Source organism: Pituophis catenifer, unplaced genomic scaffold, assembly GCF_029215685.1.
Source record: "Pituophis catenifer annectens isolate HBS135680 unplaced genomic scaffold, rPitCat1.0.hap2 SCAF_38, whole genome shotgun sequence".
Classification (NCBI taxonomy): Eukaryota; Metazoa; Chordata; class Lepidosauria; order Squamata; family Colubridae; genus Pituophis; species Pituophis catenifer.
This window is the reverse complement of record NW_027256918.1, coordinates 128,219-147,875: the sequence shown is the minus strand read 5'-3', so window position 1 is coordinate 147,875 and position 19,657 is coordinate 128,219. Positions and strand designations below refer to the sequence as shown.

Below are 19,657 nucleotides of genomic sequence, written 5' to 3'. Positions count from 1 at the left end.
CATTCCCTTCTAGCACTGATGATGTTACCTAAATGGGTCATGAAACGTTTGCAAAAAAACAAACAAACAAACAAGCAAGCTCGGAGAGCAGCAAGAACCCAACGATCCTCCTTTTCTTCTTTCTCCTTCTTATCCTCCTCCTCCTCCTCCTCTTTCCCTTTCCTTCTCCCCCTCTCCGCAAACCCCATTCCCTTCTAGCACTGATGATGTTACCTAGTTGGGTCAGGAAACGCCTGCAAGCAAACAAGCAAGCTCGGAGAGCCCCAAGCACCCAACAGTCCTCTTTCTCCTCCTTTTCCCCTTTCCTCCTCCTCCTTTCTGCAACCCCCATTCCCTTCTAGCACTGATGATGTTACCTAAATGGATCATGAAACGTCTTCAAGCAAATAAGCAAGCTCGGAGAGCACCAAGGACCCCATAGTTCCTCCCCTCCTCCTCCTCGCACCCATGATACCTAGCTTGGGTCAGGAAACCAAGGACGCCTGATGGGAGTGGAAGCTCCTCCTTCTCCTCCTCTTGCCCCCTCCCCTCCCAGCAAGGGAGGTGTTTCCCAGGATGGGAGGGGGGGCGTGTCCTGCCCGCCCGCTGCCCCTGAAAGCCACTGGCACCGGTGCCCGGGGAGCGAGAAGCCAGCTGGCGCGGCAACCATGAGCGGGCACGTCGGTGACTTGAGCGCCAAGCAAGAGGCGGCGCTGGCCAAGGTGAGCGGAGCACCTGCCCTGCCTTCCCTTCCCTTCCCTTCCCTTCCCTTCCCTTCCCTTCCCTGGCAGAGAAGAAGCCCCCAGACCACCCCCTTCGGGGTCCGCGCACGGAGAAAGCCCCTTTGCCTTGGCCAAACCAGGCGCGCAAAGGCGACTTTCTCTTTTACGCAAAAAAACTCCCAAAGGACTCCAGAGCCGCTCAGCCCCAGCCGGCACGGCGCCTCCGGGGGGGACTCCAGAGCCACTCAGCCCCAGCCGGCACGGCGCCCCATCTCCAAGCTGGGGGGGGGTCTCTTCCCATCTCCCAACCCCCTACCCTTCAAGCTGGGGGGCACCCTCGCCAGCGCCTTTGTGCAAAGCGCTTTGCGCAAAGCGCTCTCCGGGCAGCAGCGTTGCGCAGCTGGATCCTTTCGCTTGCAAGCTTCCACTCGCCTCTGCACGGCGCCAGTGTAAGTACAGTAACTCGCGAAGGAAAGCGAACGCGTGTCCCGGGGTAACAGTAACAGTAACAGAGTTGGAAGGGACTTTGGAGGTCATTTAGTCCGACCTCCTGCTCACTGCAGGACGGGGATTCGAACCGCCGGACTGCCGACCTTTCTGATCGACAAGCTCAGCGTCTTGGCCACTGAGCCACCTAGTCAGGCAATAAGGGGGCAGGACCCCAATCTGAGTTGGGTCACCGGTGGCCAGAGGTTTATTCTCCCCAGGTTTTGGGGGTTTTGGCCCATCTGGAAAGAGTGGGGAGGGAAGATCCTACAGGGCAGTAACTCTTACTGGCCTCCCTTGCAGGGTTGTTGCTTTGAAGTGGGGGAGAGCGGGGGGAGGGGGCGGAGTGAAGAGGGATCATCCGGGTAGGTAAGGTAAGAGGCAGAGAAGCTCTCTTGGGGCTCCCTCTCAGGAGAGTGGTAAAAGCCCCATGGTTCTCAGCCGGTGCGGGTGATGGTCGTTGTAGTTGTTGGACGCCTCTCTAGCCGGTGGCGTGGCACAGGTCATTCACCCAGCGGGCAAGATCTTTGGGTTAAAGGTCTTTGGGTTCCAAGAGCAATTCCATCCTATAGCAGGAGCTACCGCCGTTTTTCCACCTCTCCAAAGTGTCAACGAAGCGGCCCCCCCTTAGAGAGGTATGTAAGAGATTACCGATTAACAGAGTTGGAAGGGACCTTGGAGGTCATCTAGTCCAACCCCCCGCCCAAGCAGGAGACCCTACACCCCTTCTGACAAATGGCAGCCAGTCTCTTCTTGAAAGCCTCCAGTGATGAAGCTCCCAGAACTTCCGAAGGCAACTTCTGTTCCATGGGTTGATTGTTCTCACTGTCAGGAAATTTCTCCTTATTTCTAGGTTGAATCTCTCCTTGTTCTGTTTCCATCCATTGTTCCTTGTCTGGCCTTCGGGTGCTTTGGAAAATAGCTTGACCCCCTCCTCTCTGTGGCAGCCCCTCCAAATATTGGAAGACTGCTATCCTGTCTCCCCTGGTCCTTCTCTTCACTAGACTATTTACCTGATTCAATGAGAAGGTTTGCCTGGATTCTCTCCAAATCTCTCCAAAAGGGGCCTTTCATTTTTAGCCAATAGAGGAAGACATTGTGTCTGGTTGCAAAATATTGCCGCCCCCTATTCCGCTTGCAGGAACATGTTCATCCTTGTGCAGGCTTCACTTAATCATGCGTAAGGCAGGGTGGCAAACCGGGTGCTATAATATAGTATATTCTGTGTGCAGCGCAGCACAATCTCCCCTGTGAATTAAACATTCTTTTCCTTTAGAAAATTCTATCTATCTATCTATCTATCTATCTATCTATCTATCTATCTATCTATCTATCTATCTATCTATCTATATCATCTGTCTATCTGTCTGTCTGTCTGTCTGTCTGTCTGTCTGTCTGTCTGTCTATCTATCTATCTATCTATCTATCTATCTATCTATCATCTATCTATCTATCTATCTATCTATCTATCTATCTATCTATCTATATCTTTTTTTGGGTTTTTTAGTTAATTGGCCTTAAATGTAATACTTTTAATAATTTTTTAAATTTAAATTGTGATATTTGTATTGTGTTTTTACCTGGCTGTACACCGCCCCGAGTCCTTCGGGAGAGGAGCGGTATAGAAATAAAATTATCCTTATCCTTATCCTTATCCTTATCCTTATCCTTATCTATCTATCTATCTATCTATCTATCTATCTATCTATCTATCTACCTACCTACCTACCTACCTGTCATCCATCTTTCTGTCTCCATCCATCCATCCATCCATCCATCCATCCATCCATCCATCCTGCCTACCTACCTACCTACCTACCTACCTACCTACCTACCTACCTATCTATCTTTCTATCTACCATGTTTCCCCAAAAATAAGACCCTGTCTTATATTTTTTTGAACCCTGAAATAAGTGCTTGGCCTTATTGCCATGCGCTCAAAAGCCCGATTGGGCTTATTATCAGGGGATGTCTTATTTTGGGAAAAACAGGGTATCTCTCTCTCTCTCTCTCTCTCTCTCTCTCCCTCTCTCTATCTAACTATCTATCTATCTATCTATCTTATATGTGATATTTATTTCTATATCTATCTATCTATCTATCTATCTATCTATCTATCTATCTATCTATCTCTATCTCTATCTATCTATCTATCTATCTATCTATCTATCTATCTATCTATCTATCTTATATGTGATATTTATTTCTATATCTATCTATCTATCTATCTATCTATCTATCTATCTATCTATCTATCTATCTCCTGGATATTGTAGTCTCCATTGTTTCTATTGTGGCACAACCCTGAAACAATCGGCACAACTCTTTGTGATCCACAAAAATAGATTAACCACAGTTTAGCCTTGAGGGGTAAAAAAAAAAAAAAATCAGCTATGCTGAATCCAGATAACCCGGTTAATTAATTAGGGAATGCATGGCTCTTTCAGTCTGAATATGTGTTTTTTCTGGGAAATCTACCCTTATGGGTCTATTTTTAAAGTTTTGGATTAAAAACTGAACCTTTTGCCTGCCTACTTAAGGTTCTTCCAGCAGGCTGATCCATCTGTCTTGATGCTAAGGGGTTATAGTCCAATCACTTGCATGGCACCGGCCTCTCAGCTTTCATATTTGAAGGAATTACAATGAGATTTGTGCTAAAGCCCAGGAACTGGATTCAACTTATTCACTAAGTGCTAAGGCCAGAGGACACATGCCACAATGGTTAGAATAGAATAGAGTAGTGTAGAGTAGAGTAGAGTAGAATAGAGTAGAGTAGAGTGTAGCGTAGAGTAGAATAGAGAAGAGTAGTGTAGAGTAGAGTAGAGTAGAGTAGAGTAGAGTAGAGTAGTGTAGAGTAGAGTAGAGTAGAATAGAGTAGAGTAGAGTGTAGCGTAGAGTAGAATAGAGTAGTGTAGAGTAGAGTAGAGTAGAGTAGAGTAGAGTAGAGTAGAGTAGAGTAGAGTAGAATTACAATTTAGAATAGAATAAGAATTTAGAGTGGAGTGGAGTGGAGTGGAGTGGAGTGGAGTGGAGTGGAGTGGAATGGAATGGAATGGAATGGAATGGAATAGAATAGAATAGAATAGAATAGAATAGAATAGAATAGAATAGAATAGAATTCAGAATGGAATGGAATGGAATAGAATAGAATAGAATAGAATAGAATAGAATAGAATAGAATAGAATATAGAAAATGAATAGAATAAAAATAGAATAGAATATAATAAATTAAAATATAGAATAGAATATAGAAAATGAATAGAATAAAATACAGAATAGAATAGAATAAAATATAGAAAATGAATAGAATAAAATATAGAATAGAATAAAATAAAATAGAATATAGAATATAATATAGAAAATGAATAGAATAGAATAAAAATTGGAGAATAGAATAGAATAGAATATAGAAAATGAATAGAGTAGAATATAGAATAAAATAAAATATAGAATAGAGAAGAGTAGTGTAGAGTAGAGTAGAGTAGAGTAGAGTAGTAGAGTAGAATTACAATTTAGAATAGAATAAGAATTTAGAGTGGAGTGGAGTGGAGTGGAGTGGAGTGAAGTTGAATGGAATGGAATGGAATGGAATGGAATGGAATAGAATAGAATAGAATAGAATAGAATAGAATAGAATAGAATAGAATAGAATAGAATAGAATAGAGAAAATGAATAGAATAAAAATAGAATAGAATATAATAAATTAAAATATAGAATAGAATATAGAAAATGAATAGAATAGAATAAAAATTGGAGAATAGAATATAATAGAATAGAATATAGAAAATGAATAGAGTAGAATATAGAATAAAATAAAATATAGAGTAGAGTAGAGTAGAGTAGAGTAGAGTAGAGTAGAGTAGAGTAGGAGTTGGAAAGGACCTCGGAGGTCTTCTATTCCAACTCCCTGCTCAAACAGGAGAACCATTTTAGATAAGTGACTGTCTCTAGACTCTTCTTAAAAACCTCGAATGTTGGAGCACTCACAATTTCTGGCAATTAAAGGTGGTAAAATGGGGGGAAACTCCCTTAACAGCTCTCTTGGTTTCAGCGGTGGAAGTGTTGGGCTCAATTATAGTTGTAAGTCGAGAACTGCCTGTACAGGTGTATCACCTTCCTTTTGCCCCCAGGCACCTGCCATGCAGGAATTGGCATCCCTGCCCAGGGAATGCAGTTGCCCGGCCAACAGGGCAGAGAAAGTATTAGCTCTCCTGGGATTTGGAAACCAGAGCAACCACATCTACACACAAGTAGCATTAGCCTGTGTGATTTAAGTTCCCTGATCTGGTAATATACTTCAAAGAGTTGTAAGTCAAAGATTGGAATAGAATAGAGCCGGGAGGGACCTCGGAGGTCTTCTAGTCCAACCCCCTGCTAGGCAGGAAACCCTACACCACTTCAGACAAAATGGTTATCCAACCTCTTCTTAAAAACTTCCAGTGTTGGAGCATTCACAACTTCTGGAGGCAAGGAGTTCCACTGATTAATTGTTCTCACTGTCAGGAAATTTCTCCTTAGTTCCAAGTTGCTTCTCTCCTTGAGTAGTTTCCACCCGTTGCTTCTTGTCCTGCCTTCTGGTGCTTTGGAGAATAGCTTGACTCCCTCTTCTTTGGGACAGCCCCTGAGATAGTGGAAGACTGCTATCATGTCTCCCGTAGTCCTTCTTTTCTTTAGACTAGCCAGACCCAAATCCTGCAGCCATTCTTCCTATGGTTATAGTCTCCAGGCCTTTGATCATCTGAGTTGCTCTTCTCTGCACTTTTTCCAAAGTCTCAAATCTCTTTTTTTTTTGTAGTACGGTGACCAAAATTGGTTGCCGTATTCCAGGTGTGGCTGTACTAAGATTTGGTAACGGTTCCCCTTGCACACCTGTGCTAGTCGTTCCCAACTCTAGGGGGCGGTGTACTCATCTCCATTTCAAAGCCGAAGAGCCAGCGCTGTCCGAAGACGTCTCCGTGGTCATGTGGCCGGCATGACTCAACGCCAAAGGCGTACGGAACGCTGTTCCCTTCCCACCAAAGGGGGTCCCTATTTTTCTACTTGCATTTTTTTTTACGTGCTTTCGAACTGCTAGGTTGGCAGAAGCTGGGACAAGTCACGGGAGCTCACCCCGTTACGCGGCGCTAGGGATTCGAACCGCTGAACTGCCGACCTCCTGAAAGCACGTAAAAAAATGCAAGTAGAAAAAATAGGGACTACCTTTGGTGGGAAGGGAACAGCGTTCCGTGCGCCTTTGGCGTTGAATCCTACCGGCCACATGACCACGGAGACATCTTCGGCAACGCTGGCTCTTCGGCTCTGAAACGGAGATGAGCACCGCCCCCTAGAGTCGGGAACGACTAGCACCTATGTGCGAGGGGAATCATTACCTTTATGCTTTATTTTTTTTAAAAAAAGGAAACAGATCTTTGCACGCCAAAATAAGAAGTAATCATTATTATTTTTTTAAAAGAAACATTCTTTTATTTCCCTTATTTTATGCATGGCTTCCAGAAGGAAAAGGGACATCCAGCCACGTTTTTAGTTTGCCTGAGTCCACGGGAAAGCCAGAAATCTGGATTCAATTCTTCGTGTTTGTGTCAAGAATTTAGTCCAGGTTGTTGACCTTTTCCATTCAGCCCGGGTCGATTAGAAAGGATGATTCTCGGCTGTTGCAACCTTTGCACTTTGGAGAGTCCTTTGCAAAATGATTTCTGCTGAGGTGGCCTGGTTTTATTTTCCCTGCCTGCTTTGCTCTCTTTCCAACAATTGTTCTTAACCAGAAGTGAATAATTCATTGCATTTCGGGGTGTCGGATTTATTAACGTATTAGATTGATCCCTGCTTTTCCACCAAGAACGCCAAAGGATAGAGGAATCCCTTCTTCCATTTTTCTTTCTTTCCTTCTTCTTTCTTTCTTTCTTTCTTTCTTTCTTTCTTTCTTTCTTTCTTTCTTTCTTTCTTTCTTTCTTTCTTTCTTTCTATGATCTGTGTTTCCTTATTGATCTAGTAAGCTTACATTTGTTTATAACTGAACCAATATATTTATAGGTACGCCGCATCGTCAGATTTTTACAACAGTCAGGAATTCAGTCACAATCTTGCTTACCAACACTTGAACCGGGGGTGAAATCTACTTACCGGTTTGGAAGTCACATGCAATTTTAGACCCCCCCCCACGCATGTGCAAACCCTCCTGTGCATGCGCAGAGGGTCAAAAACAGGTTACTGACGTCTGGGCAGGTGGGCGGAGCCTCGCACTGCCGCCGCTACCAGTTCGCCAAACCACCCACCGTCACTGCTATCATTTCGCCCGAACCGGTGCGAACCGGTAGGATTTCACCCCTGACCTCAACCATCAAACAATACTTCAATTTTTTTAACCTCGGTGAGTTAGCTGGGCTAAAAAAATAAAATAAAATAGGTAGGGCTTTGCTTTGCAAAAAAAAAAAAAAAAAAACAACAACCCCAAAAACAGGCGTTTGAAATTAAAAAGTGCATTTAAAGGGGGGAAAAAGCTATTTCTTTTTAGGGATTGGTGCTTCTCTAGACCGTTTCTCTCTCTTGATCTGATTTTTTTTTTAAATAGTTTTTATTGAATATAAATATTAAAAAAGACATACGTAACATATACACAACAAACATTTATACAACGTATACACAAAAAGAGTGTAATTTCTTCTTAAGCATTTTTTCAGAGTGACGTTCTACAATTCTACTTATAATATATTCCTTCACCTCTCTTTAATCTAATAATATTTTTTATTACATATATATGTATCAATCGGTAATATATCCCCTATATTTTTTGTATATTTCTGATTTTTAACCAATTATACCAATTATTCCATATTTTATAATAGTCTGATTCTTCTCTTTCTTGTAATTCTTTGGTTAGAAGAAAGAGAAGAATCAGACTATTATAAAATATGGAATAATTGGTATAATTGATCTGATTTTTTTTTTTATTGGCAACCAAATTTGTTCCTCCTGGCATTCAGACACTCCCTTCTTCATGCACTTGCTTCTTAACTGTTTTCGTAATAAGGGGCACTAGAAGAGATGCGATAGTGATAATAGTGTTGCACCCAGAAGATTGCGACCTTGCAAAGATCTTATCACACAAGAGAAACCAAGAGCAAACTGAACTAGAATAACCTCATTGAACGTGAGATGATTTCCATAACCACCCTGGGTGTGATTAAATCAGATTAAGTGTATTTTGATAGCCAGGATCACTCCCATGCCACAATCCCTGGGCTGCATTCACACGTGCGGCTTCAATTCACGAAGGATGGGTTCGCACGTTCACATATTCCTTCATGACTGCAGCGTCCAGTAGACCCAGTGGTTAGGTAGCGAAAGCACCAGGCTGATAACCAGGTGATGGGGAGTTCTAGTCCCGTTTTAGGCATGACAGTGGGTGACTCTGGAGAATCATCAGGCGATAGTAGTAGCACCTAGATTTACATACCGCTCCATGCTGATTTCCAGCCCTCTCTAAGCGGTTTACAGAGTCAGCCCCAACAATCTGGGTCCTCGTTTCACGGAAGGATGGAAGGCTGAGTCAACCTTGAGACAGTCAGGATCGAACTCCTGGCAGTCGGCAGAGTTAGCCTGCAATGCTGCATTCTAAGCCCTGGGAAGGAAGGAAATGAAATGGAAGGAAATGCAAAGGAAGGAAAGAAGGAAATGAAAAGGAAAGAAGAAAGGAAGGAGGGAGGGAGGGAGGGAGGGAGGGAAGGAAGGAAGGAAGGAAGGAAGGAAGGAAGGAAGGAAGGAAGGAAGGAAGGAAGGAAGGAAAACAGCAATAGCCTGCAATACTGCATTCTAAGCACTGGGAAGGAAGGAAATGAAATGGAAGGAAATGAAAAGGAAGGAAAGAAGGAAATGAAAAGGAAAGAAGAAAGGTAGGAGGGAGGGAGGAAGGGAAGGAAGGAAGGAAGGAAGGGAGGGAAGGAAGGAAGGAAGGAAGGAAGGAAGGAAGGAAGGAAGGAAGGAAGGAAAACAGCAATAGCCCACAATACTGCATTCTAACCGCTGGGAAGGAAGGAAATGAAATGGAAGGAAATGAAAAGGAAGGAAGGAAATGAAAAGAAAAGAAGAAAGGAGGGAGGGAAGGAAGGAAGGAAGGAAGGAAGGAAGGAAGGAAGGAAGGAAGGAAGAAAGAAAGGAAAACAGCAATAGCCTGCAATACTGCATTCTAATCACAGGGAAGGAAGGAAATGAAATGGAAGGAGGGAAGGAAATGAAAAAAGAAGGAAGGAAGGAAGGAAAACAGCAATAGCCCTTAGACTTATATACCGCTTCACAGTGCTTTCCAGCCCTCTCTAAGCAGTTTACAGAGTCAGCCTCTCACCCCTAGCAAAAGGCATACATTGAAAAGTATGAAAAGCTTCCCAACTTCCCAGTTGCCGGCACTTTTCTTTGACTTTCTCTCCACTCTGAGTTATAAACGAATTATTATATGCCTTCAGAGGAAGGCAGGGTAAATCTGCCGAGTAAATCTTAAGTACTATTTTATTTCGACTGATTTCCATGAAAACATTACGTGTGGCTTGAGCAAGAAATCATAGGTTGCAACTTGCGTGTAAATCACACCCACGCCTGTTTTTTTCCCCTCTTCCCTTTTCTATAGTTCCGTGAGAATATTCAAGATATCTTATCATGTCTTCCAGCACAGGATGATTACTATTTGTTGAAATGGCTTCGAGGTAAGAAACAAATTTGCAGCGTGTCCGTAGGAAAGTGGATGTATTTTCCGTGGCCAAGAGAGTAGCTTCTATAAGGTTTTCATACCCTGTATCAGCTGCAGCGAGGAACAATGGGAACAAAATTAAATCCCTATGTTCGGATATTCATATTTAATATCCACCTGCAGAGGTAAGTAAGCATCAGATGTCAATGATTTAACTCCTTTTTTTAAAAAAAGAATTTACTAGGCATTTTAAGGTCCCAGAAGTTTTGCTAATTTGTATGTGGGTGTGCTAAATTAGGAAATACCAGTTGGCAAAGATTTGGATCCCTTTTTTTCCAAATTCTGCATTGCTAAATTGGTGTGCAATGATCAGACAAGGGCAGGGCAGGATCAGGTTCCCCCCAAATTGCAGCCCTTCCTCTAAGTCAGTGATGGCTAACCTTTTTGCCATCGTGTGCCAGGAGGGGGGGCGGGGAGGTTCGCACGCACGCATGCATGCGTGCCCACACCCATAATTTTATGCACCCCGCCCTGCACATGTGCACGCAACTCCGCTGCTCCTGGCACATGATGGCCCAGTAGGCCTGTTTTTCTTTCTCATTTGGCTCCAGATCCTCTCTATGCATCTGGGGAGGGCGAAAACAGCCTCCCCCCCTCTCGGAGGCCCTCCGGAGACCTGAAAGGGCCCATTTCCCAACTCCCGGTTGGACAGGAAGTGACGTTTTTTGCTGTCCCCAGCCTCCAGAGGCCTCTCTAAGAGTCTCTGGAGGCTGGGGACAGCAAAAAACGTCACTTCCTGTCCAACCGGAAGTTGGGAAATGGGCTGTTTCAGGCCTCTGGAGGGCCTCCGAGGGAGTGGGGAAGGCTGTTTTTGCCCTCCCCAGATGCATAGAGAGGATCTGGAGCCAGGTGAGAAAGAAAAATGAGCCTTCCGCACACCCCCAGGCCCTCCGAAGGCAGGAAACAGCCTATTTCCCTACTTCTGGTGGGCCCAGAAAGCCCGAAAATCAGCTGGCTGTCGAGGATGACATTTTTATTCCTAACCATTGATATTTTCTTTCAGCCCGCTGTTTTGACCTGCAGAAGTCAGAAGCCATGCTCAGGAAGGTAAGAAGCAACATGTTCGGCTTACTACAGCCTAGTAAAACAGGGACACCTGTTTTACTAGGCTGTGTTTGGAGAGTAGCTTGGATCTGGGGGTTTTTTGGTCCCTGCATGTCAGTCTCCCAAAACCAAGAAAGATACGCTGAGATTCCTCGGAAACGTTTATTAAAAATCTCACTTTAGGCAGAAATCTTGCCAAACTACTTGCACCACAAAAAATATACTGAGAATGCCAAGGGAGGAGCCGTTTTACCTCTCATCCTCCCACTCAAATTATCTAAACTTTTGCTGTCTTTGGCTCCTCTGGAATGCAACCGCTCCCTTCTGGGAATCCAGACTTCATTCCACACCACCCTGCGATACATTGAACTTCTATAAACTAAGCCAGGGGGCAAACTTGATTTCATTGAGGGCCACATCAGGGTTGTGTTTGACCTCGGGGGGGCGGGGTGGCCGTGGCCAGGGTGGCCGTGGCCAGCTTGATGTCACTCATGTCGGGGGCAGGGGTGAAATCCTACCGGTTTGGACCGGTTCGGGCGAACCACTAGAGATTATTGGCATCAGTTCGCTGAACCAGTAGTAATCACCCCTCGTTGGCCCCACCCATGCCTGGTCGGTCGCCACACACTCTATTCTACTCTACTCTATTATTCTATTCTATTCTATTCTATTCTATTCTATTCTATTCTATTCTATTCTATTCTATTCTACTCTATTATTCTATTCTATTCTATTCTATTCTATTCTATTCTATTCTATTCTATTCTATTCTACTCTATTCTATTCTATTCTTTTTTTCAGTGCCATTGTAACTTCGAACGATCACTCATTCATTCTCCTCCCTTTTTGCTTGTTTCTTGGGAACAGCATGTACAGGTGCGCAAGTATATGGATTCTGAACACATTAAGGAATGGAAAGCCCCAGAGGTGAGTCTCAGGTGATCCCAGGTGATGCCAGTTCCTCCTCCCCCGTCTCTTGGCGTCCGTGGTGCACCATCTTGGTTGCCTCAAAAACCTGGGGCACAGCACAGAGGCAACATAGGCTGCTGGCAGTTCAAACCGCCTCTTTATTGTTCCAAATTTCCCCAAACGCTCCCACGTTTCTGGCAAGTCCCAGAGCAAAGTGATGACAACACACACCCAGCCCCTCAAGCAGCCTCTGGCTGCAAATAGTCCAGCCCAACGCTGTGAGCATCACGGCTGCCCAGCAAGAAATCCAGGAAGAATACAAGGAATCCAGGAAAATTCAAACGTCGGCACGCAAAGCTCCAGGAATTCAGTGTTTGTTCCCCGACAAATGCCCCTCCAAACAGTGTCTCCTTAAGGCTCAGTCCCCAGGTGTGCCTTGTGAAGAGGGGCGGGGCACTCTCCACCCGAGTAGTCGGGTCAGTCTGCACTGTTCTCGCCTTCTCTCCACTCTCCGTGTTTGAGGATCAGGAGAGGGGGGTTCTTGCTCATTGCCTGAGCTTTGTCTCTCGTGTCCACTGCTTTGCCTCTCCTGATCATCCTGCTGCCTCTTCCTCCCTGCCTACAAGCCGTCCCAATCCTGAAAGGCCGTGGCCGGTCTGGGCCTATTCCTCCCCATTTTTCTCCCAAGCCAACGAAGCCGCCCCCTCAATCTCCGTCGGCTCCAGTTCTGTCTCATCTTCCTCCGCCGATTCAGGCTCCGACGGGGGCATGACAGTGAGGGCGCCATCCTATAAACTGGGTCAGATGCCTTTCCAGCGTTGTTTGGCTAGGTCCATCCCTTGGAGACTGGCCCGTCTCACCTGGCCATCTGCTTCTCGTTGCAGGTTATCCAGAAGTACATGGCTGGAGGCACCTGTGGCTTTGATCGGGATGGCTGCCCGGTTCGCTACGAGATCGTCGGGACCCTGGATCCCAAAGGGGTGCTCTTCTCGGCTTCGAAACAGGACCTGCTCAAATATAAATTCCAGGACTGCGAGTTTTTGCGGGAGATCTGCGACAATCAGACCAAAAAAGTAAGACAGGAGGGCCAGAGGCCATGACCCAGATGTTCTGATTTATTTTTTTTTTCAGGCCGTGGAATTTATTCGATGTAAAGTAAAATTGAATAAAAATCTTGGGGTTCTTGATCAAAAGGCACCTGAGGGCTAAAACATACGAAGAACGGTTGCAGGAACTGAGTATGTCTGGTTTAATGAAAAGGAGGATCAGGGGAGACAGGAGAGCAGTCTTCCACTATCTCAGGGGCTGCCCCAAAGAAGAGGCAGTCAAGCTACTCTCCAAAGCACCTGAAGGCAGGACAAGAAGCAACGGGTGGAAACTCATCAAGGAGAGAAGCAACTTAGAACTAAGGAGGAATTTCCTAACAGTGAAGACAATTAACCAGTGGAACAGCTTGCCACCAGAAGTTCTGGGTGCTCCATCACTTTTTAAGAAGAGAATGGACAGTCATTTGTCCAGATGGCATAGGGACTCTTGCTTGAGCAGGGGGTTGGACTAGAAGATCTCTAAGATCCCTTCCTACTCTGTTATTCTTTCCAAAGCTTTAGGGATAAAAATGTGACTGCTGCTGTTCCTGTTCCATGTCTTTCATTTTTTTTTTCCCCCCCCATCTCTCTTTCTTCCCTCTTCTTCTCTCCTTTTTCTTAAGCTGGGGAGAAGAATCGAGACGATCGTAATGATTTATGATTTTGAAGGACTCGGTTTGAAGCATTTTTGGAAGCCAGCCATTGATGTTTACATAGAGGTGAGATGGCCAGAGAGGTTTAAGTCTGGAATTCTGGGAGTTGAAGTCCACAAGTCTTAAACTTGCCAAGGTTGGAGACCCCTGTATTAAAGCATACTGTCTGAAGAATTGTGGGAGTTGAAGTCCACATATCTTAAAACAGTGTATCTCAACTTTGGCAACTCTTAAGTTGTGTGGACTTCAACTCCCACAATTCCTTGGCCAGCCATGCTGGATGGGAAATTCTGGGACTTGAAGTCCACATCCTAGAGTTACAAAGGTTGAGAAACACTCTTAAAACATTCTGGCTGATGAATTCTGGGAGTCGAAGTCCACAAACATTCTGGCTGGGGAATTCTGGGAGTTTCTGAAGTCCACAGCTCTTAAAACATTCTGACTGATGAATTCTGGGAGTTGAAGTCCACATATCTTAAAGCATTCTGGCTGGGGAATTCTGGGAGTTGAAGTCCACATATGTTAAAGCATTCTGGCTGGGGAATTCTGGGAGTCGAAGACCACATATCTTAAAACATTTTGGCTGGGGAATTCTGGGAGTTTTTGAAGTCCACAGCTCTTAAAACATTCTGACTGATGAATTCTGGGAGTTGAAGTCCACATATCTTAAAACATTCTGGCTGGGGAATTCTGGGAGTTGAAGTCCACATAGCTTCAAGGGGCCAAGGGTTAGCAATGCTGTTTTATACCCTGAATGTCCCAATTCGGTTTAAGATGTGTTAGGATAAAATCATGATCTATCATACCTGTAAAGTATTGAAATTTAATTCTTTCTCTACCCTTCCAGCTTCTTGGCATGTTCGAAGACAACTTCCCCGAGAGCCTTAAACATTTATTTGTCATTAAAGGTGAGCCTCAGTCCTTCCTTGCTGGAACATGCATTTTGTTTGCAGAAAAAGGTGTCATTTTTCTCTCGACATAATCCTCCTTTGTTTCTCCTGCCCATCATACAGCTCCGAAACTGTTTCCCGTAGCTTACAACCTGGTGAAGCACATTCTGAGTGAAGATACCCGGAACAAGTTAATTGTCCTGGGAGGTAGGTTGCGTTATTGTTATTATTATCTCTTTTATTCATTAAACATGAAACTCTGTCAACTGAACATTTAAAAATGTATCACAAATATTATGTCAAAGCTTTCAAGTTGCCATGAGCAGGAAGGAGGGAAGAACTGATGGAGCTGATTGATTTCCCTAACTGAAGCTACATTCCATAGATGCTTTCTTACCGCAATCAGTAGGAGAGTGTTGGGTTTCACAGCCAGCCAAAGTGGTTAATTGGAGAATGCAATTTATGACATGGCCAGGGAGGAGGGGAGAGACAGGGTCATAGGGGAATGTAAATCTACGTGGGATTGGTTCTAACTGCATCCGAATATTGCCGAAATGGTGCTCCTAATAAATGACTGTATGTATTTCTTTTGAAGTTTGGCTCGTGGCTCATGAATTAATTAGGGCATCTTTCGGAAACTTCACATATTATTAACTGGCACTGATGGTTGATACGGGTTGCTGCCAGCATCCTAGGTATCGACCAAGTATCTTCTTAAAATATGCGATGTTCCGAGTAGCACAGTTTTTTGCAGTTCCGCTGGTGTTATTGCAGGAAGTTGCAATTTCTTGATGTACTGTGTAAAAATTCTTGGACATGGTACCAAGTGCCCCAATGACAATGGGTATCACTGTCACATGTTTCATCCATAATCGGGTAGCTTTGATGGCCAGGTCGCGATATTTCATGGTTTTTTTTCTAGTTCTTTTTCTTCGACTCTGGCGTCTCCTGGTACAGCGATAGCAATAAATTGTACGCTTCGGTTTTTGATAACCGTGATATCTGGTGTGTTCCAAATGACGATCTGTCTGTATGTGAAAGTCCCACGAGATGATGATGATGATGATTGCACTTTGCTTGTTTAATTTCCTGTTTCTAACACACCAGTGAGAGTTGCATTTGCTTCCCCTTTTTTAGAGTTGGTCTGTATTAATTCATATTTGGCTTTAACTTTTTAAATTATATTAATAATGTTAGTTCCTAGTACAGTGTTTCTCAACCTTGGTAGCTTGAAGATGGGTGGACTTCAACTCCCAGAATCCCCCAGCCAGCGCTGCTGGCTGGGGGATTCTGGGAGTTGAAGTCCACCCATCTTCAAGCTTCCAAGGTTGAGAAACACTGTCCTAGTAGGTCATTTCTGTCTAAAACAATGCTCTAAACACGAATATTTAAAACCGAGTTAGTTCAGCTAAGATTACCATTGTCCCTTGATGCATTTCCAAACTCCACTGCTTGCATTTTTTAAAAATAAAAAAGGTTCAAAATGTTTTGGAGCTACTCAGCAACTCAAACCAAGCACCTTATGAAAAAGAGCATCATTTTTTTTTTACTTTTTTTTTTCCCCCTAGCAAATTGGAAGGAAGACTTACAGAAATATATTGATCCCTCAGAGATCCCCATGGTATATGGGGGGACCCTCACGGATCCTGATGGAAACCCGAAATGTGAATCCAAGGTATGGAATATTTACCGGCCACTTAAAACCAGAAACCTTTGCAAAATCAGCCGCTGGCAGTTGGAAAAATGTGGCTGCTAAAAGTCACCATTCACAGAATGAATGGATGGATGGATGGATGGATGGATGAAACTCAAATCCTTTGGCCGCCTAATGAGAAGGAAGGACTCCCTGAAGAAGAGCCGAATGCTGGGAACGATTGAGGGCAAAAGAAGAAGGGGATGGCAGAGAACGAGGTGGCTGGATGGAGTCACTGAAGCAGTTGGCGTGAGATTAAATGGACTCCAGAGGATGGTAGAGGACAGGAAGGCCTGGAGGAACGTCATCTATGGGGTTGCAATGGGTCGGACACAACTTTGCAACTAATAACAACAAAAATGGGTGGACTTCAACTCCCAGAATACTTGGTTGGGGAATTCTGGGCGTTGAAGTCTGCACATCTTAAAGATGCCAAGGTTGTAAAATACGGAGGTTATGTTTTCTGGTGGCTCCTGATCCGTTTCACAGATACGTTCCGTGTTCTAGATATGCCTCGGCGGTGACGTCCCCAAAAAATACTACGTGCGAGATCAGCTGAAGCAACAGTACGAGCATTCGATAATGGTGAACCGGGGTTCTTCCCAGCAGCTGGAGTACGAGATCCTTTTTCCGAACTGCGTCTTGAGGTAGGTCAAGGGGGAACTCGGCAGCATGGGGAAGAAGGGGAAGGAGGAGTTAGGGGCCTTCAAAGAATTTGGTGAGATGGACATGAGGGTCTTTCTTGTATCTCACCGTCTTACCCTTCACACCTGCCAGGTAGGCTGGCAGAGAAGGGGCAGGTCAGGGGCATCCAGGGAACTCCAGGGCCGGCCAGAATAGAATAAGAATTTAGAATAGAATAAGAATTTAGAATAGAGTAGAAATAGAATAGAATAGAATAGAACAGAATAAGAATTTAGAATAGAGTAGAATAGAATAGAAATAGAATAGAAATAGATAGAATAGAATAAGAATAAGAATTTAGAATACAATACAATAGAATAGAACAGAATAAGAATTTAGAATAGAGTAGAATAGAATAGAAATAGAAATAGAAATAGAAATAGAATAGAATAGAATAGAATAGAATAGAATAGAATAAGAATAAGAATTTAGAATTTAGAATAGAATGGAATGGAGTGGAGTGGAGTGGAGTGGAGTGGAGTGGAGTGGAGTGGAGTGGAATGGAATGGAATGGAATAGAAATGGAATGGAATAAGAATTTATAATAGAATAAGAATTTAGAGTAGAGTAGAATAGAAATAGAATAAAATAGAAATAGAAATAGAAATAGAATAGAACAGAATAAGAATTTAGAATAGAGTAGAGTAGAATAGAATAGAAATAGATAGAATAGAATAGAATAGAATAGAATAGAATAGAATAGAATAGAATAGAATAAGAATAATAATTTAGAATAGAATGGAATGGAATGGAATAGAATAAGAATTTAGAATAGAGTAGAGTAGAGTAAAATAGAATAGAAATAGAATAAAATAGAAATAGAAATAGAATAGAATAGAAATAGAATAGAATAGAACAAAATAAGAATTTAGAATAGAATAGAATAGAATAGGAATTTAGAATAGAGTAGAGTAGAATAGAATAGAATAAAATAGAATAGCGTAGCATAGCATAGCATAGCATAGAATAAAAAAATAGAATAGAACAGAACAGGGAATGAAATAGAAACAGAAATAGATATACTAGAAACAGAAAGAAATAGAAATAGAATAACAGAGTTGGAAGGGACCTCGGAGGTCTTCTAGTCCAACCCCCCTGCTCAGGCAGGAAACCCTCTATAATCCCAGACCAATGATTGTCCGATCTCTTCTTCTGATTGATTTGTCTTCTGCTGCTGCAAATCGAAGGTGGCAGTTCATGTCTGACGGGGCCGATATAGGCTTTGGCGTCTACCTGAAGACCAAGGTGGGGTCCCGCCAGCACGCCGGGGAGATGACTGAGGTGTACCCCAACCAGCGCTACAACGCACACCTGGTCCCTGAAGACGGTAGCCTCACCTGCCCAGACGCCGGAATCTGTGAGTCGCCTCTGCCCCCACACCTGATGCTTTCCCTGGGAGATGTTTTAGGTAGAAAGAATTTGGTGGCTTCCAAAGGTTCTGCTCGGTTATTAGATCTTGGAAGGCGCCAGCTCTGAAGGATGTTGGAAACCTAGAATAATAGCTTTGGGAGGGGACCTTGGAGGTCATCAAGTCCAGCCCCCTGCTCGAGCAGGAGACCCTTCACCATGGTGAACCAACGGCTGTCCAAACTCTTCTTAAAAACCTCCAGTGATGGAGCACCCACAACATCTGGTGGCAAGCAGTTCCACTGGTTAATTGTTCTAACTATCAGGAAGTTTCTCCTTAGTTCCAGGTTGCTTCTCTCCTTGATTAGTTTCCATCCATTTTTATTTTTTTTTGGCCTGCCTTCGGATGCTTTGGAGAATAGCTTGACTTCTTCTTCTTTGGGGCAGCCCCTCAAATATTGGAAGATGCTATCCTGTCTCCCCTGGTCCTTCTCTTCACTAGATTAGCCATGCCCAGTTCCTGCAACCGTTCATTGTATGTTTTATTCTCCAGGCATTTAATCATCTTAGTTGCTCTTCTCTGCGCTCTTTCTAGAGTCTCAACATCTATTTTTTTTTATCGTGCGCGACCAAAACTGGATGCCGTATTCCAGGTGGGATCCTTGCCTGACGGTCTCTTTTTCTTCTGCCCCCCCACCCCCACCCCAGATGTCCTCCGCTTCGACAATACTTACAGCTACCTCCACGCCAAGAAAATCAGTTACACGGTGGAGGTTTTACTCCCGGATAAGAAATCGGAAGAGAAGTTCCAGGAGTTGGAAGGACAGACCCAGAAAATGGAGAACAACCACGCGTGATGAAGATGGCATCTTCGGCGGGCCTCACCCCTGTTCTCCCAGCCACCTGGGGGTGGGGGGTGGGGGGGGTGGGAGAGGTGGGCATCCACCAAGGTCTTCTTTGGGGGCGGAAGGTCGGACGGTCAGGGAGCTTCAGGACTTCCAACGATGTTGGCAGCGGACGGAGAATCGGTCCCTTGGACCCCAGAGTTTTATAGAAAGGGGTCCCCGTGGCCCCCAGCGCCAATCGGTTCAGAACATAGACAGTGGTGGGATTCAACCGGTGTTAACAACCGGTTCGCTGAGCGCGCACTTCACTCGCGCACTGTTTGAAAACAGCTCTAAAACGTACCTTCTACTTCAGCCCCTCTGGTGAAGTAGAATTCAGTAGAATGGTGCAGCCAGCTCCAGAATTGTCTCATGGAGAGGTGGTATTCAGCCGGTTCGGACTGGTTCGGACTGTATTCAGCCGGTTCGGACTAGTTCTGGTGAATCTGTAGCGGAAATTTTGAGTAGTTTGGAGAACCGGTAAATGCCACCTCTGGCTGGCCCCAGCCTCGCCCCTTCCAGGAGTCCCCAAATGCACCCCAT

The 19,657-nt window shown here is 44.3% G+C and overlaps 1 protein-coding gene across 2 annotated transcripts; it reads left to right on the top strand.

The window, feature by feature from the left end:
- The first annotated feature begins 647 nt into the window (after window positions 1–647).
- SEC14L2 (SEC14 like lipid binding 2) lies at window positions 648–19,100 on the top strand. Of its 2 annotated transcripts, XM_070956457.1 has the most exons (12): window positions 648–701; window positions 9,806–9,881; window positions 10,929–10,972; window positions 11,837–11,896; window positions 12,763–12,951; window positions 13,587–13,682; window positions 14,464–14,524; window positions 14,630–14,713; window positions 16,075–16,181; window positions 16,707–16,846; window positions 18,071–18,240; window positions 18,939–19,100. In XM_070956457.1, the coding sequence occupies exons 1-12, from the start codon at window positions 648–650 to the stop codon at window positions 19,085–19,087; spliced, it is 1,230 nt and encodes a 409-aa protein (XP_070812558.1). In that variant the 3' UTR covers window positions 19,088–19,100. The 2 variants fall into 2 exon arrangements, with proteins under 2 accessions (XP_070812558.1, XP_070812559.1); XM_070956458.1 differs by lacking the exons at window positions 11,837–11,896; window positions 12,763–12,951.
- Window positions 19,101–19,657: the final 557 nt, after the last annotated feature.

Bases quoted from the DNA above. Each gene is read 5' to 3' on its own strand.
- SEC14L2 (XM_070956457.1), top strand. From the start codon at position 648: ATGAGCGGGCACGTCGGTGACTTGAGCGCCAAGCAAGAGGCGGCGCTG. The intron at 9,882-10,928 runs GTAAGAAACAAA...ATTTTCTTTCAG, and splicing joins TTTGTTGAAATGGCTTCGAG to CCCGCTGTTTTGACCTGCAG. The intron at 11,897-12,762 runs GTGAGTCTCAGG...TTCTCGTTGCAG, and splicing joins AGGAATGGAAAGCCCCAGAG to GTTATCCAGAAGTACATGGC.